Raw genomic sequence first — 19,486 nt, forward strand, 5'->3', positions numbered from 1 at the left:
AACCTATCCCTAAAAATGGCCAAAAATGCTACATTACTTGCCCTCGCTGCCATTGACGGTGCAGAATACAGCTCTGTCAATTAGCTGATGAATCCCACGAAGCTGAAGCGAATGCTATGAATCACACGAAGCTGAAGCGAATGCTATATATGGACGTATGTGTCGCATCATGCCTCACTCAAAAGCAATTTGCGATCACAGTTGACAGCGAACAACCACACGAACTGCATTTTTTTGTAAAAATGGTTACAATTTTTGTTCTTTTCAAGTCATTCAGGGTAGCACTGAACATTTTAAGTGGCTATAATTTCACAAGGCGAAGCAGGCATGCTTAACCAACGAACCGATATCATTTCGTTACGACAATTAACGTTAATAAACGAAACAAAGTCATTTCGTTTCGTTCATTAGCGTTAAGAACGTCAAATTAACGAAATGATTTTGTTTTCTATTTCTGCCATATCAAAACGAAATCAAATCGTTTATGTTGATTATTAATTTCAAACTATGCTGGCAAAGCTGATTGATGGTGGAGTCATTAAAGGTGAAAGCATTAGCCAAGCTGATTGCAACTTTTCTCATGAATTTTGACAGTACGAACATTTCTCAGAGTATTTTTGACATTACCACCAACGAATTACACAAACAAATTACATGGAGTTTGTGTGTATGTCCGCTCGCTGTTACCACTTTACGGCTCCACCATGGCTATAGCATTGCCAGCACAATTCAAACATAAAGTATCACGTTTTTGTTAACGTTTTTAACGTTAACGAAAGCTTTTCGTTTCGTTAAAAACGAGATACAATTTATCTTGATAATTTCTTTATCGATAATATTTCGAAGTGTTTCAACGGAAACGGTGGAAATTTTTTGATAAACGATTAGCTTAACGTTAAGATGCATCCCTGAGGCGAAGTGAGAATCTTAAAAATGTTTGCCGCTGAAAGTGGCGACATTTTCGTGTAGAAAAGAAATCACCATAAGTTTACCTTATTTAGTGCGAGTATTTACATACAAACTACAGTGGTTGTTATTTGTTCTCATTCATAATACAATTGAAAGTTCGCCAAATAAGTCACTAACATCAAATATGTATTATTATGTAAAGTTTTCAGAATATTTAAAATTTAATGTGACTTTATGTTTGCGCTATAAGTCGATTAAAAAAGTTTTAAGCAGTTTTCGAGAGGATCGATATCACAAAGGAACTTTTAATTAAAATAGAACTATCCATACTATCCATTTTGAAAACTTTGCGCGACTATATCTGGATCGTTTTAGTTTGGATTTGGGCACTTTTCTTAGATGACTCGGGAGTATTTCCGGATCATTTTCCGATGGTTTATACGATCATATCACGTATATTTCTGAATGAATTTGGGGCTATTTCAGAATAATTTCGGGAATATTTCCGGGTACCTTTGGGACAGTGTCGAAATAGTTTTCTGGACAGCTTCGAATCTCAGGATAATTTCGATTTCATTCCCCGGAGTGTTTTCGGGACTGTGTCTTAGTTATTACGGGACTATTGTGGCATTATTTCGAATCCGAATCGTTTCGGGACTATTTTGGGATCATTACCGGACTATTATGAACCGTTTAGGTATCACGTTCTGGGATCATAAGGCGTATTTCATGGCTACATCGGAATCTTTTCAAAATTTCATAACGATCAGAGACCGAAATAGTTATATCGTGTTATTTGCATTGTTTTTATTGTAAAAAATGTTAATTAAAAAATAAAATTGAAAACATAAACAAAAACATGTCAAACTCACTAGTTTTGGGGGGAATAGTGGTCTTGCTATCTCATGGTAGAAATTGTTTTTGTATTTTGAAGTTCCGATAAAGTTTCGTCAGTTTTTCTAGCTTGGAATCCAGGGCAGAATAAAATAGTGTATGAAAACATTGTTTGATCACGAAACCCGAATGCTCGCAGTGTTCTTTAAAAATAACACCCCAATGATTTAAAATTGTCTAAGCTGGAAACTCCTACAAAAAAATCAAACAAACAACAAAACAAAAAATGCCAAATTCAATATTTTTATTTATAAACAAACAAAAGGTAACAGAAAAAATGAATTTCCATCGATCTACAACCAAATAACAGTTAAAAAACTGATTAAATAAGAAATTTTAAAGCCGCAGGATTTCAAGTAACACCCACAGTAATGTCACAAAAAGAAAACGGCGTAAAAAAGAAAGAACCCAGCGTACCCACTGTATTGAAATACGCATTCGGTGGTATAGCGGCAGTTGCTGGATCCTCTATAATGCATCCCATGGATTTGTTTAAGACTCGTATGCAAATAACTTCCGAATCGGTGGGAAAGAAACCCGGTATCATACACGTCATTACAACCGCTGTTAAAGAGGATGGTATACGCGGTTTGTATAGAGGTTTGACTGGTACAATATTACGTCACTCTATCTATTCAACAATACGTCTGGGGCTTTTCACAAGTGGTACCGAATATTATCGCAACAAATTTGATGATTCTCCGACTGTCGTCGCAAGCGTTTTCATTGCTATTATTGCCGGTGCGCTGGGTTCTTTTGTGAGTACGCCCGCTGATGTGTGCTTGATTCGTATGATGAGCGACGCACGATTACCACCCGAGGAACGACGTAATTATACAAATGTTATCAATGCCTTGACACGCATCGTCAAAGAAGAAGGCCTTCTAACTCTGTGGCGTGGTGCAGTGCCAACGGTTGGGCGCGCTATTGTTGTAAATACTGCACAATTGGCCTCCTATGGACAATTTAGAAATTTGTCAGAAAAGTATTTGGGTTTGCAAGAGGGTATGCTTTTGCATTTCGCAGCGAGTACTGGATCGGGTCTATTGACAGCGACGGTTTCATTGCCAGTGGATTTAGTGAAAACCCGTATACAGAATATGAAAGTGATTAATGGAAAACCGGAGTATAGAGGAATTTCGGATGCTACAATAAAAACAATACGAAGTGAAGGGACGCTTGCACTGTGGAGCGGTTATATACCATACTCTTTACGTATTGTTCCAAATACAATTTTGGTTTTTGTGTTTTTAGAACAGTTGAATACACTTTACTTTAAAAATGTTTTGGGTGAGGTATATAAATCGAAAATATAAGGAATTTGTTGCTGATTGTTGTTGTTATGTATGTAGCTGTTTACGTTTGTTGTTTGCGAATGTGTTAAGCGTGAAAAATATTTAGAAAAATGTATTCTGGTATGGTTTTCAAGAAAATATAATGCGTTGAGTATATTCTTGAGTCTCAATATTCGGATGACCTTCGTATTTATCTCGTATGTTATGTGAAGCTTAACATCCCAGTTGTAAATGTATGCATGAAACAGCGAAATGTGAAGCTATGTATGTGTTAGTTTAAATGCACGCTTATTTCTTTTTAACACGTGTAATTTCTCAGGGAGCGTGCATACTTTATTACGCCCTTTGCACTACTTCTGTATGCATATGGTTGTATTAATACTGAATGCGTACAAAATCACTAGAAAAACACGTATGAATGCATATGTATGTTTCATATATACGAAAGCACTTTCTATGCATCGATCCCTAGGAATTTATGTTTAGGCCAGGGGCCTAATTAATTTCCTACCGGGTAGCCGCCCTCGTCTTAACTATTTTTTCGTTTGTCAGCAAGCAACGGCTAACTTCCAATCGTCCTCTTGATCCAGCATTTTCTTTCGCTAAGAGAGAAAATTCGGGGTTCCGTGGCGATTTGGAAGTTGCCGTTTGGAGAAACGAATTCTACACATGTAATTTCAAAAACAATAAACATTGATATGCTGCGATATGGCGCAGTTCGAAGCCATTAACTTGGTTTATATGGATCATTAATACACGCACAATTATTACGTGTTTCGTCGAACTCTACTACCTGAGAATTAACAGTTCAACGACGGCAAAGCATCCTGGGCCAAACGGTGTGTGGTCGTCATTAACCCTCGATATGTTCCAAGTCTATTGCTCTATGTTGCCCAATCTCTCATCAGTTATTCATTTATATTGGAGTTCTTTTCAAAAAAAAAAAAAAAAAAAAAAAAAAAAAAAAAAAAAGGATTGTGCCTACATACAATTCGCAAATACGAATAATTTTTCAAGGTAGTAAAGAAAAATCAAAGAGTCCTAAAGAATAATAAATGTAAAGCAATTTCTTCCAGTTTGCTTCATGCTCCTTTTAATTTTGCCTACAAATAGGCGGAACGGAACCTACATCTTCTATGCCGACTCGGAACGGCATCTGTAAGGTAAATGAATTTTCACTGAGGAGCTTTTCATGACAGAAATACATTCGGAGTGCTTACCAAATCACTGCCAAGGGGCGACCCCGCTTAGAAAAACTGTCTTCTAATTGAAAAACTTGTTTCTAAAATTTTGAAGTTGCTTAGCCCGGGGCACGAACCCAGTATCTTCGGCGTGGCAGGCCGGATCACGCTACCACCACACCACGTCGGCCGATAATATGGTGGAATAACCAAGCGAAGTAAGCCGTCAATTGGCTTGCTCTAAACTCTTTATTGTTCTGTCATTCGGCTATATGAAAATTTTCACCAATGTTGTCCTCGAAGAAATCTGGTTTTTTGCACCTATCAGGCATGATTGTTTGTTTTTGAAGACAGTCACGTAAAACGGGAGTTTCGCACTACAGATTTAATACCTTCGAACTGGTCCTAATTGGATCTAGAGCGGAACAGTTGGGTAGCACATTTGTACCTGTAGGGCAGCGACTATGTCAGAACCACCTACGACTGAATCGGTAAAGAACGCATTCAAAACGTCTGCAAATGGGGTAAATTGCCAATTTGGCAGGACATCACATTGTTGAATATGTCAGTTGAAAGCACTGCGAATGGACAGAATTAGACCTAATACCATCTTTTAAAGTGATAGTTCTGGGCCAGATCGGAACCTGTGCTACTCGCTGCAGGGTATTTTCATACCCTACATTAGGTCACACTTATCCTATAGATCGATTTGGCAATAGCTAAGAATTACGTATGCACATCAAATTGTCGCATTTGCCTTATGTTTCCGCCACACCATATTCGTGCCTCCGTTCAAAAATTCATTTCTGTATTTTTGTTTGTTGTACTGTCTGCAATTATTTTTTTAATTTTGACTTTGTAGTAACAAACATTCTCAAGCCAAAACACAAGTGAAGCAACGTGAACGGAAAAAGTAAAATCATTTATGCATGCCAAATAAAGCAAACTTTTTAAATATTCAATTCAGTAACCATGAATGGTGAATTCGTGTGTGTGTAATGTACTCGCATGTAATCGCATGTACCGACTAGTACGCGGCACCAGCTTGCCTCCCAGTGTAGCCACTTCACGGAAACTGTAGTAGATCTACCACATTTAGGGCGAATTTTCCTTTCTACCTGTACCGCATCTACCTCTCTACTTATAAGAAAGTTTCAGAATTTCTCAAATATGACTTTCATTCATAATATTACCTGCAATTATTTTAAACTTGAACTTTTCATATTGAAAATCAAGGCGAATTTAGTACCAGCTGTTGTTATCCCAACAGCTGGTTGCTTCTTCTGGATCATATTCCATACAACGCCTCAGGGCGAATCCATACCAGGTGGTGGAAAAGCGAATTCAACCAATTTGCCATGCAGAAGAACGTCAAGTCAAAAGAAAATGTTCACTGATTTCGATTAACTGACATGTTGTAGTACAACGCGTTGTATGGAAAATAATCAAGAAGAAGCAATCAGCTGTTGGGATAACAACACCTGGTACTGAATCCGCCTTGCAACGCCTTGTACAATAATAAGTCAGTTAATCGAAATCAATGAAAATTTTCTTTTGACTTTACGTTCTTCTGAACGGCGAATTAGTTAAATTCGCTTTGCCACCACCTGGTATAGATTCGCCTTGATTGAAAATCATACAAAAAATAAATTTTGGTGACCTCGGCTGACATTTTCCGGGTACAATGAAAACTATTCGACTTCATTGGAACAAAGTTTACAGATCTACCATGGATTAAAAAAAAAATTCCAATACCTAATTGGTTTTAGAAATGGCAACACTGTTGCTGCCGCTTTTTGGATCTGTTTTGAGAATGTTTCCGTTGTATGCGAAATGAGAACAAATGTTGCTACCGAGGAGAAAAAACTCGTCAGCTGACGTGAGCACTGAGTACTGATGAAGTTGTGGGTGTTAATGTGGTGGTTGTTGTTTTTTTTTTGGCGTTAAGACGCTTTAAAAGTCTGTCGGGCTATCGCATTTTATTGGATTAATGCAAATTATGTAATCATTTTTTCGCCACTTTTGGTATTACTACGTGCATAAAAATTGTTAAATTAAATAGAGAACTAAATTTATTGGGGTAGAAAGTTTCACCAAATATGGATATTTAAGATAATAAAAACAGATTTTGTGATGATTAGGGAAACTTACTTACATTTTATAAACCGATATTTAATACAAATCTATATACACGTATAAAAAAAATTATGGGCGTGGCATACCTCCGAAGAGATTTAGGCCGAGCTTCTCCCCGAATCTCTTCGGGATAATAGGGGTGAGAGTTGGGATGAGAGTGGCGAAAGGAGAGAGATAGGCTCCCACAAGGATATTTCACATTCTAGTACAAAATTTAGGTACTTTTTTGTATTGTGCGCTAATCCGAAAGAGTAAATAATTTTTCATCTGATCATATCTGTAAGAAGACACTCGTCGGTAGCCTGGCGTTGTACGTGAAAATACTTTTCACTGGGAAGTTCTGTCGCAGAAGTTTGTGAGCCAATTCAATACCGCGGCCAGAATATATCCACCATGACCAATAGGAAGATAGTGTTGAAAATATTTGGATATTTCACATACACAACACGCTAATTTTATGAATATATTGAGGCATCGCTTCAAAACCAGAGGCCAAAGGCGATACAATCGTTAAATGAACTGCTGATGCTGGTGAGTTCGTTGACTAATACTCAAAACTAACGGTAAGTTATATCGTGAACATTCAGATGGTAGGTGGTCAATGATGAACCCTTGCTCTCAGGTTTATAGTGAAGAATTGTTAAACGATGAGCCGTTAACCAGTGCCACAGTTAGTAGTAGATGTAGCACGTTGACCTGGTCAACGTTGAACCAATTTATGGCTCCTGATAATGGACTGTCGGTAGGTGAATGGTACCTACTTTACCCATGAGGAGTGGCCAATGTCCAAAATAACCAGTTAATCGCTGAAATTAAAAATAATTCAGTTCTATTAGTGTTTTTGGGATGAGGGAGGTAGGAACCATATACCGCATTCGCTCCAAGTCCCCTGGCACACCAAAAATTTTTGATACCCCAATTCACCAACTGGAGTGGCCATAGAAAGCGGAGAGCTTGTGCAGGTAAGTGATTTGGTTGCACACGATTTTTTGTTACAGGCTTACCTTACCGAAAGGAACTATTTCGACCTTTTTATTAACAGAAAATAATTGTATTTAAGTTTAGGTGATGATAAACCAATTGAGAAGTTAACACACCCGCGAAAAGCGAAAGTGTCGCGAATGAAGTGCGAGCATTGTTCCTATGTATCTTGCGTATCGGTTATAAGTGTATGTAGTAGTAACCATAGCTATGACATTTTGTAATGATACTGAATCAGTATAACACCTGAGGCTGTGAGTGCACAAATCGTAATATACGATCCGTGATAGAATGCCGTTTTTAATATCACAATAGCTGCGAAATGGTGTATCGGATTAATGAAATATGTGAACTAGGGACAACGCCTACTCACTAGATCCATTATTTACATATATTATTTTTTAAATAGTTGGATAGCCTAATTTTTATCGCTTGAGTGAAAAGATCCGTGATCGTATGTTATGATTCCATAGAAGCGTTCAAAATTATTCTGAAATAAAATACATAAAGAAATTTTTTAAGTTAAACGGTTTTATTGAAAACAATATTTACATGAATTAATAATAATACTAAAAGGTAGAAAATAATTAGGTAGGTCCTACGTACTAGTCATCACACTCCTCACCAATCTAGGGCGTTAATCAGACAATTAAATAAAAGCGTTGGGCGCATGAAGTTTCTAAAAATGTGAAGCGTAGCATAACCTGATTAAGGTTCAGTTGGTCTTATATATGAATATCAATAGAAATTTGACGCGTCCAACGCTTTTATTTAATTGTATGATCAATGCCCTAGATTGATGAGGAGTGTGATGACTAGTACCTAGGACCTACCTAATTATTTTCTAGCTTTTAGTATTATTATTACTTCATATAAGTATTGTTTTCAATAAAACCGTTTAACTAAAAAAATTTTTTTAGTTATTTTATTTTCAAGTTTTTAGTCTTTTTTTTGTTGCCTATTATTTCTCATTCTACTTAGTTTATTTAGTGACTCATTATTACACGGACTATTTCCTGACAATTTGTTACAATCTAAGTCCTCAATACATAATCCTTCCAAAGACTTTACTCGACTCTGCGCCACGTATGCTTATCCCTCCTCGAACTCCAAAATATTTTGATGTTACTTCTACCGGACTATATGTAATATTTGTTCCAAATATGAGCCAAGACGGACATCATAGGTCGCTTTCTATTCATGTATGTATTATGTGTTCCAAATATGAGCCAAATCGGACCACAAATACGATTTTTTGGAATATCTCGATCCTTGGGCCACCTAGCGGCGATTTTTTTCACAGGCCGTTTTCTGTTCATGTATGTATTATGTGTTCCAAATATGAAAAAATCGGACCACAAATACGATTTTTTGAAATATTTCGATCCATGCGCCACCTGTTGCAGTTTTTCCTTGTTATTGCATTGTCAACGGGTTCTGAACTATATTCCAAGTTTCAAACTTGTAGCTTATCGGGAAGTTACTTAAATTTCAGTTACAAAATTCGTGCCAACCAGCCAGCCTGTCAAGTCAAGCTAAATAAAACCGTTTAAAAATATTTCGAAATATAAACAGATTGCGAACACAACAGTTGCTACTTACTTATGTAATATCCTAAACTTTTTCTCCTCCTTTAAAATTTTTCGTCCTAAAGCAAGTGCCCTGGTTCTTTGGAATGATGAACAATTTAAAGAATAAGGTGGATCTTTCGAGGTTTTGTGAAAGTCGTAGTTCGGACATGTGTCTAGATTGCTCCGGTACTAAGATAAGCTAAGCAAGATTTTCGACTCATTCACGGCTTGAGAGAAAAATCATTATTTACGTACGCCCATTGAGTTCCACTTATCTTTCGTCTCACAATATATCAACAAAAAAATCTAAATCAGGAAAGAAGTTCGTAATGCAAGCGCTTGGAAGGGTGATTCCAAAATATATTTGTCTTCAAACCCATTGTTTTCCCTTATAAACGTCTCAATTCAAGGCATATAAAAATATATTTAAAAAAATATAAGTGAAGGCGTTGACCTACCTTGGACATTTCAGCATTGCTCGCGGCAGCAAAAAATTCTCTTTCAGCGCCGCTTCCGTTTCGCACTTCCCATGCACTGGGACAACATCTGCGGACGCAACGACACTTACGCCACTTTCTCTTCTTACTACTCTTCCTGATAGCACACCCGATCTTCCAGCGACATCATTTCCTTTTTCCACGTTTAATGCGTCCACATCATCGCCATCCTCCTCCACGAAATATGACGATGGTGATGCATTAGGTGAGCGTAGTAATAGCGTACCAAAACGTTGCATGTAAGCGTAGGTCAGTTCGTCGGAATGTGGATGATGTAAACAGCAATCCGAATCGTTACTGCAATGATCACTGCGTTGACACTCACAAATACTGCTACGATTGCTGCTGCTTGGATTACTTTGTGATGAGGTGAGTGACGATGAGCCGCGATAAATTGTTTTAAGCGTACTTTGTTTGTGTTGTTGTTGATTACTAACACTACCATGGCAGCTGCCACCTGTATTCGGTAACAATGATGGTACATTTGTAGAGGGAACTGTATTTGAATTTGAAGCAATGGGTGTTCTCCCGCCTTCTTTGCCCACTTTTGGTATTACTTTCTGTTTGCCGCCTTCTTCTCCTGCTGCGTCGTTTCCTTCCTCTTCCATTTTTTGCATGTCATGGCAGTAGGGAAACACTTGTTCGATTGCATCGAAATTATATGAATTAAAATAAGCTTGCTCGCGCGTACGCTTCATTTTAGCTGCTTCTGAGGCGTGATCGTTGAATTCGGTGGCACTTTTGCTTTGGCTCAGCGCTAGCGATGGCTTATTACAAATTGGCATCTTATTGGCAGTAACAATGGCGGTGCAGACGTCGGAAGGCGTTGTGATGTAAACGGGGCGTACCCTCAGCTGCTACGCACAAAATTTGCTGCAGCTCCACCGTTGGCTGCGTAACTGGTGTTGTCGTGGCAGCGACTGCTGCAGTCAGTCGTTAGGAACACAATATCGGTGGTAATTTTGACAGCTTTATTGCTGCTGATTTTGGGTAGATTTCTTATGGGCAGTCAATTTGTTTTGCTCATTTATCTGCAACAATAAAAAGCAATAAAAGCGAAATAAATAATGGATCAAATTTTGAAGTGCTTTTAAAATTATATATTAATTATTCATTACGTTAACACAGTCCTACATAAGGAGCATTCTACGTTAAAATTAAAATTTCGGAATTTTTTTATATCAACTTCCCAGAATAAGAAGTTTCAATCTTAAGGCTAACTTGCTCAATAAACAAGTTTTTCGGAAAAGGTCTGTCAATGGTCCCTTTACCGAAAAAACGCAAAACATAGTTATGGTCTTTCTAAATACGAAAATGAACCTTTCGTAAATGTGTTTTGGGTATCGTACTGTACCGAAATGATAACTCAAAAAATACCGAAGTGGTCCTGCAGCATGCTTCAACTGCCTTATTTTTGTCCGGAAACATTCTCGAAGGGTTTTGAAGTTTTCCCGAAACGATACCTAAAATAATACCGAAAAGATGCTGAAATTTTCGCCAATTGAATGATCCGGTATGTCTGCTTCTTATGGAAAAATACGATAAGTTCAGCTTTTACTGCCGTTTTATTTTTTTGCCTAATTTTTACGGATATGTTTGTAAGTTTCGCTTTTATTTACTCATAAAGTAATACAGTTTTTATCGCCGGACTTTCATATGTAAGAGAGGAGGCGGATAACGCCCATATTTTTACATTTCTCAATTTTAAAATAACTTATTTATTCGATCTCTTACAAAAAAAAACAGGTTAAGGCCAATAGTTACACAGCTTGAACAAAGAAAGTGTCCGATTTGACGTGAAGTGCTCCACACATAAATATGACTCAATTAATTGAGTAAATTTCATTTTAATCAAAATTTTATAAAACTCGGTTCAAACGTGCAACGCTAATGAAAATCAATTAAAATTTTGGATTTTTTAATATCTTTTTTTATTCACTCTTTGTTATTGTTTTAAAGCGTTCGGTTGTTTTGCAAGTGCACGAGAATACCTAAAGTACTGTGTGTTTGATGTATGCAAGCAGGTTTGCGTGTGCGGTTCGTGTGTGTGTAGGTGTTTAAGATCCGCTTAGCGCTAACCAAAGCTAAGCTTTTGTGAACTGGTTCCATTGAAATAAGCTCAGACTGAATACAGTTAACCAATGAATACATATCTACTCTGGGGTTGTATTTTATACTAAGCCATATCGTCGTATATACGGTTCTAAGTATTCGAGACTCAAGCTATAAACACGACATATTGGTGCTTATATTTTTATTAGCTTTTCCTCTACCAAATAAATGACTGATCTTTGTCAAATCTACAATCTACATTTCTTAAAGAGCGGAACTGATGACAAAAGTTCACTGGTTTATTGCACTTTTTTATGGATGGTTTCAAGTTAGATGGATTGGATACCATTGTGTCTGGTAGTGTTAACAGTAAAGTTCTGAAAAGTTGATGTGGTTAGAAGAAGCAGCTTTGGAATTTCACTGGCGAGTTGCAGCCAGTTTCTTGAAAGAGCAGCCATGGGTCAGTAAAAGGAGCACTGATATGATACGATGAATTAATCAAAAACCAATAACTAAGAAAGTATTACTTACTATGAGATCAATATTATACTCGCAGTAGCGTACTCCCGGACTATTAAATCGGAAAACCATTTTTACTTCCTTTATATTAGGTCGATTTTTGAGTTACTTTCCATGGAGCTGCAGTATTGAAATATCCCTGAAGGGCAATGAAGTGCGAAGAATTGGAAAACAGGTTGTGGAGATACCGTACAAATATTTCTTTCTATATCGCATATCTCCTGTACAAATAAGATCATATTTCTGGAACTTGGTATACCTTAAAGTGACAATTCGGGTAGATTGAGAGGGGTGTGGCGCGTATGGTAGGTATAAAATTGCCGTATGTGTATATCCATAACTACGAAATCTGCATCACGGTTATTTTCTGAATATAATAGAATGCAATTAGCATGTGGTCTGCTTTGAGTGTAAGCCCATTAAGTATAATTTTTCCAAAAATGATTTTTTGATGCAGGTTGAACATCAGTCAGGTAAAACAGTAATCTTAAATATTAACCATACCAACCACAATTCAAATAGGTTTTTTGTTTGTCATGTAAAATTTTTAATGCCGGTTAGCATGCCAACACTCTAGGCCGGCGGTATGATTTAATATATAATTGTAAAGATATTTCAAATTCAATTTGGTTTAGGCCAATCACATGATTTACCCTATTTCAATAAGTTGTCGCCGAGTCCAATATAGTTGCATCATCAGTTCGTAGGCCGAACAGAAACGAAGAAATCTTCATAATCAGCCTTATTGTAAACTTCATGTGAATAAATCAATCCCATGAATTTTTTATTTCCCATGAACAAAAAATTCGTATCGTTAATTTCATGTGAATCAATCGTTATATTCGAATTTCGAATATGCTATTGTGAACATCACTCATGTTTTGTTTACAAATTTTTGCAGAAAAAATTGCTGTTGTGTAGTTAAACATTTTAATTTTGCGTTAAATATTAAACTTGTAATGATTAGTGCTTACTTGCTCCTTTGTTTAATTGAAGAAGAAACTAATACCAGTCAGCAATTGGCTGAACGAGTGTCCAGGAGGATATTACGCGACAAGTGTAATCCCCTTGAATTACCCAATGCAAGGTAAACATGCAAATAATTTTACTCGTAAACCAAATAAATAATCGCGTTTTAACTATTTATACATAGCTTTCACCAATTGTATAGAATAAATAAGCCGGCGTTCAAATATTTGTTGGATGTATTGCACAGTGGTCTGCCAGTGGCACGTAAACGTTTTGCAATAGACACAGCCGTAAAACTTTCAGCTGCTCTAAGATTTTTTGGTGAAGGAGCATACCAGAAGGAGTAGGGAGGCAAGTGGATGTTGGCTAATCGCAGTCAAGTTTTAGCCACGTCTTGTCTGAAGTATTGAATGTTTTGAGGAGTGCCTTTGCAATCAGTGGATAAGATGGCCTACTAAAGACGAAATGCGTGAAATTGCTTTGGATTTTCATCAACAATTTAATATCCCAGGCATTATTGGCTGCATAGATGGCACACACGTTAGAATTATAGGCCCTAGGAATAATAAACACTTATATTATAACAGAAGGGGTTACTATAGTATGAATGTTTTGCTGGTAGATTGGTAAAATTTGTGTATGCTTTTACGCATGTTAATAATTTTATCTGCAGGTATGTGACAACAAAATGGCAATAAGATACGTGATGCTACACACGCTGGAGCCTGCCATGACTCATTAATTTGGAATACAAGTGAATTGAGGGTTTCAATGGACAGGATTACTTGCTAGGCACTAGAAATGTTTGGCTGCTAGGTAAAATTTTAATGAAATCTGTAAGTCCCAAAATCAAATTTTGTTCATAGGTGACCCTGGATATCCACTGGAACCTTGGTTGCTAACACCCCACAGATCAGCGGAAGAGAGCTCCACAGAAAGAAAATTTAATGAGGTTCATGCACGTGGACGTAACATTGTGGAAAGGACCAATGAAATAGATGGAGGTGTGTACTAGGAGCCAGGGAGCTACATTATGCGCCTAAGAAAGCAGCTCAAATTACTAATGTCTGTTGCGCGTTGGTGCGATGACACACCTTTTATTTCAAATAGAGCTTCTCAACTGGAAATTTCTGAACACGTGCAGTTTGAAGAATCTGAATCGCATTCATCATACCTCAATGAGGATAAGCGTATTAGAGCAAATATAGGCAATTGCCTTATGTAAATTTATGACAAAATGTTTTTATAATTGAATGACACTCTTCAAAGAAATGTCTGATTTGTATTAGCTCAAAAGTGGCTTTATTGTTAATCTTGCTTTACCAATTTGAAAAAATAAAGTACATAAAATTCATTTTTTTTACAAAAACGTTCGAAACATTCTAATTAATGCCTAAGCTTTTCTTTGCAGCTAGTATTTTCAAATTTTGAACCTCGATTTGGCTGTTTATAAGTATGAGTTTACGAATTGTGGCGTTTTGTTTCCTTTAGTAAACTGTTTTGAATATTTTGAAAGTTTTCGAGGCCTTGGTTTAATTCCTTTAAGTGGCGTTCTATTTCAGTATAGCGATGACTCTGGATTTCCAAGCCCTTTCTGACGTTGTCATTCATTTCTTTGTGAACATCTAGTTCAATGTTTAATAGCTCCGAAGGGTTAAGTTTCTCCGAGTTTGCTGGCTGGTTTTTTGTGCAGGCAAAGCACTTTCCCTTTGCGTGTCACCGGCAGTTTCGGTGCTATTTTCGTCCAAGCTATTGTCCATGCAACTAAGTTCCACTTCAGAGTCCTCACTAGAGCTGTTGTCTTCATCACTACTGTTATTTTCACGGTGCTTACCAGGTGATTTCGTTGCATTCAAACCAAAAGGCTTGCCATCTTCGACACCTTCCGCAGCTGCTACTGACGCAGTTATATCCAAAATTGACTGTTCTAATAGAGAAAAAACATGTTGCTTGCAAGGTCCTCCACCGGTCTTTTTCCTATTTTTGGTATTTTCGACAGCCTTGTTTCGTACGTATCGTTTTTGATCAATCCAAACCTGTAAGCAATGGCTATATAAATTATGGCACATTCCATAGCCACATTGCATAGATAGTCACCTTTTTCCATTCGGAGATTGATTTTGATGGTGGGCCCATGCTATTGAGGGAATTGTTCAATTTCTTCCAAAAAACCAGCACTTTATCTTTATTTTTTTTTTGGAAGCCCTTTCCTATTTCAGGATTTTCGGCCATAATGCTTACCAAGAAAGTCAACTGAGTTTTGTTTATAGACTTAATGTGATATAAAATAATTCTTAACTAAGTTTAATAAGCAATAAACAATCCTTACATTTTATCGAGTGTTGTTCCCCACTTTCAGTTTTGCGAACAAATTCTATATATTCACGTTGAAAAAAATTTGTTGACGGTTATGGTAATTTTTCGATAATGGGAAATTTGTCACATGTGAAGTTCACAATGAGAACAGAACAAATGTGGGAATTTTTCCATTGGGAATTGCATTTACGCGAAGTTTACAATAAGGCTGAATAGCTTTAATTTGGATATCCCTTATATGAGAAATTGGATTGGTCGAATTTTCGACCGCGTGCGATACTAGTACCGTTGCAATGCAACGAAAAGGAAAAGGGAAAAAGGTTCAGTAGGTGGCGCAAGGAATAATTAGAAAATTTATACGAGACTTGGAATGTCGCGATCGATTTTAAAGTGAATTCCATAACCAAGGTAAAAAATATTTTAATTTTTAAGAAAATCACTCCCAATTTTTTAGTTTTATAACTTTACATAAAAATAAACTTTAAAAACTAACACCTTTTTTGTTTTGTTGTTGTTGTATTAACGATAAAGACACTCCCTGAAGATTTTGGGGAGTGTTGTCGATGTTGATGGTCCTTTGCCGGATAAAGATCCGGTATGTTTCGGTAACAAGGACCATTAAGGTACAACCACCATTTCGGGAACGATTGAACTTACATACCAAATTTCATTAATATGCCTCAAAATTTACTCAAGTTATCGTGTTTACGGACGGACAGACGGACGGACGGACGGACGGACATGGCTAAATGAATTTCTTTTTTCGCCCAGATCATTTTGATATATAGAAGTATCGATTAGTTTATGCCGTTAGGGAGTACCGTTATGCGAACAAAATGAATTTACTCTGTGAGCTCTGCTCAGCTGAGTATAAAAATATTATAAATATTTAATAGAAAGAACTGTTAGATTGGGCCATAACTGGTTTAGATACAACTAAGCTTAGCAAAATACTGATTGCAAAAAATGTTGAATACTAGCGGGTGGAATTGAATCCGGTTAAGAAACAATTTGGTCTTGCTTTACGCAAAACAAATAAATTGAAAACTAAAATATGATAATGAAGGCGTCCGACTTACTCCGTATCTTTTATATGAGATCCTGTAATTTGTTTTACATTACTCCAATTTCATACACAAAGTTACTTAAAAAGGTGATACGTTGTAACAAAATCTGGTTTCCCAGTAACATATTTCGTTTGCGTTCATTGCAGAAAGTTTACGGGTTGCTTTATTTCTTATTCAATTAATTTTTTCTTTCCAACCAAGGTCGACTTTGAAGTAAGAAAAATCAGTAAATAAAAAATGCAAGTAACTTTAGAGGCGACTTTATTTCAGCTACAAACTAAGATCATCTAAATTTTGTAAAAAGTACAGCTTACGATTTCTTCTCGAACACAAGCGAGATTTTCGAAATCCGAGAAATCGAGAACTCGACTTCTCGCGAGATTCTCGTGTCTCGAAGTACTCGTGATTCTCGCGAGCTTCTCGACATAAACTTAATTGCTGTATGGACAGTACCCACTCAGCATTTAGGTGATTCAATTTTGAATTTCCCTACATATCAATACAATTTGATTACCCTTTCTGACTAAATAATGAGTTAACATACAATTGAATAAAAGAAATAATCAAATATGAATACTTTTGATGATGAAAAACTAAAAATCATTTTTCGATCACTTTTTGGAATCAGTTTTGAAGTCCTTTAATGACTAAATTTTAATATTTTAAAAATATTTTTATTTGCCTTTAAATATTATAATTTATTAAATTTTGATGAGCTCGAGGCAGTTTAAAAAACTGAGCACAGTTTAAATGTTTGTATTTCTAATTTTGTTTGGTCGATATTTCGATCTCATTCTGAGATCATCTTCAGGAACTGTGGACAAAACCAACAATTAGTTAACATGTAAACAATTTTTCACCCTAAACATAATACCACTAACACAATTGAATATGTTTTACCGACTAACAAGATGTACGAAAAAAGAAAGCGTAGAAGTCAAACAAATATGAAAATATAAACAATTTGAAACACCGTAAGTATAAACAAAAATCTGCAAAAAGAAAAATACATAGAATGACGAACAAAAAGACATAATCATTTGCATTAACATACAAATGTACATATGTACATATATATTGGTCATCGCACTGCATTTGTTGTGTTGAGCTGCAATTCTAACTAGAACAGTGTTGTTGCCTTAAAACTAAGTCGCGGTAAACGCGCGCCAGCTGATCAGTGTCTATTTTATAATTCATTTTCGTGTCATTAGGGGTGTTCGTAATGTGCAGCGTTTCTAAAGTATATCTTTTGCCGTAATTTTTCTCCTCGTGTAAAATGGATACATTATCGAAATCGGGATAATGCCCGGTATCCTTGCAATGTGATGATAATGCCGTCTTATTGTCCGAAAAACTGCTTCTTAATTTCACATTTGACCTGTGAGCGGAAATCCTTGTCTTGAGTTTCATTTTTGTTGTCCCGTCACCATTACACGGAATCCTGTAAACTACATCAGACTTATCTTGTTTGGGAATTATATCCTTTGTATTGCTGTAGAGCTTTATTAGCGTGTGTTTATAAAGAGCTTTGAACATTTTATTCTTTCCGATATTCCTGGAACATGAACTACTGATTTGTATATTTTCCCTCTCCTTTGGCTATGTTGGTTCTCTGCTTATTTCATCAATTACTTCGAACATACTTTACCAAAAACAAGGAGAGAACCAACATAGCCAAAGGAGAGGGAAAAATATACAAATCAGTAGTTCATGTTCCAGGAATATCGGAAAGAATAAAATGTTCAAAGCTCTATCACAGAGATAAATATCAGATCGCGTCAACTTATAAACACACGCTAATAAAACTCTACAGCAATACAAAGGATATAATTCCCAAACAAGAGAAGTCTGATGTAGTTTACAGGATTCCGTGTAATGGTGACGGGTCCCACTTATGCGATAAGGTATATGTGGGGACAACAAAAATGAAACTCAAGACAAGGATTTCCGCTCACAGGTCAAATGTGAAATTAAGAAGCAGTTTTTCGGACAATAAGACGGCATTATCATCACATTGCAAGGATACCGGGCATTATCCCGATTTCGATAATGTATCCATTTTACACGAGGAGAAAAATTACGGCAAAAGATATACTTTAGAAATGCTGCACATTACGAACACCCCTAATTACACGAAAATTAATTATAAAATAGACACTGATCAGCTGGCGCGCGTTTACCGCGACTTAGTTTTAAGACAACAACACTGTTCTAGTTAGAATTGCAGCTCAACACAACAAATGCAGTGCGATGACCAATATATATGTACATATGTACATTTGTATGTTAATGCAAATGATTATGTCTTTTTGTTCGTCATTCTATGTATTTTTCTTTTTGCAGATTTTTGTTTATACTTACGGTGTTTCAAATTGTTTATATTTTCATATTTGTTTGACTTCTACGCTTTCTTTTTTCGTACATCTTGTTAGTCGGTAAAACATATTCAATTGTGTTAGTGGTATTATGTTTAGGGTGAAAAATTGTTTACATGTTAACTAATTGTTGGTTTTGTCCACAGTTCCTGAAGATGATCTCAGAATGAGATCGAAATATCGACCAAACAAAATTAGAAATACAAACATTTAAACTGTGTTTCAATTTTTTAAACTGCCTCGAGCTCATCAAAATTTAATAAATTATAAATTTTAATATTTCATAAAAACCAACAAAAAGAATAATCAAATATGCTTACCTTTGATGATCAAAAACTGAATAAAGTTTTTTAATCACATTTTGGAATCATATTTGAATCAAATGTGTTTACTTTAGGTGATCAAAATTTTATAATCATTTTTCATTCAGCTTTCTGAAACTTTTATGAATATATTTGTTGACTGAATAATGAATTTTATACTTGTTTACATTTTACTTTTCATTAAAAATCTTATTTTTTCACATACACATATTTTTTCTATCATGAAGCTAAGAAAAATATATAAAAACTTTATTATTTATGCAAAAGATATTCTTCAAGACAAAACTAATGTAATGCTGCTCGTGAACGAAGATTTGCCCAACCATTTCTCCCCTTCAGCTTCCCAGAAAATACATAATGATTGGAAAATACATAGGTTGTGAGCTATTTGAACCCCAGGT

The 19,486-nt window shown here is 36.1% G+C and overlaps 2 protein-coding genes across 13 annotated transcripts in view; one reads left to right on the forward strand and one right to left on the reverse strand.

Annotated features, from left to right (window-relative positions):
* The window catches only part of LOC137244680 (uncharacterized), a 416,557-nt gene that overhangs the window by 195,636 nt on the left and 201,435 nt on the right, over positions 1-19,486 (reverse strand). For all 12 annotated transcript variants that reach the window (XR_010951154.1, XR_010951152.1, XR_010951155.1 and 9 more), the window contains one exon: positions 9,426-10,495. Coding sequence is in view for 7 of the 12 variants with exons in the window: in XM_067774048.1 (XP_067630149.1) it covers positions 9,426-10,249 (824 nt within the window). In the remaining 5 variants the exon portion in view is untranslated. The remainder of the gene's footprint in view (positions 1-9,425; positions 10,496-19,486) is intronic.
* On the forward strand, positions 2,175-3,119 carry LOC137243513 (mitochondrial 2-oxoglutarate/malate carrier protein-like). Its single transcript, XM_067771302.1, has one exon. The coding sequence runs from the start codon at positions 2,175-2,177 to the stop codon at positions 3,117-3,119; it is 945 nt and encodes a 314-aa protein (XP_067627403.1).

This window comes from Eurosta solidaginis, chromosome 3 (genome assembly GCF_040869045.1).
Source record: "Eurosta solidaginis isolate ZX-2024a chromosome 3, ASM4086904v1, whole genome shotgun sequence".
Taxonomy (NCBI): domain Eukaryota; kingdom Metazoa; phylum Arthropoda; class Insecta; order Diptera; family Tephritidae; genus Eurosta; species Eurosta solidaginis.

Excerpts from the sequence above, each read along its gene's own strand:
- LOC137243513 (XM_067771302.1), top strand. The coding sequence starts at position 2,175 with ATGTCACAAAAAGAAAACGGCGTAAAAAAGAAAGAACCCAGCGTACCC.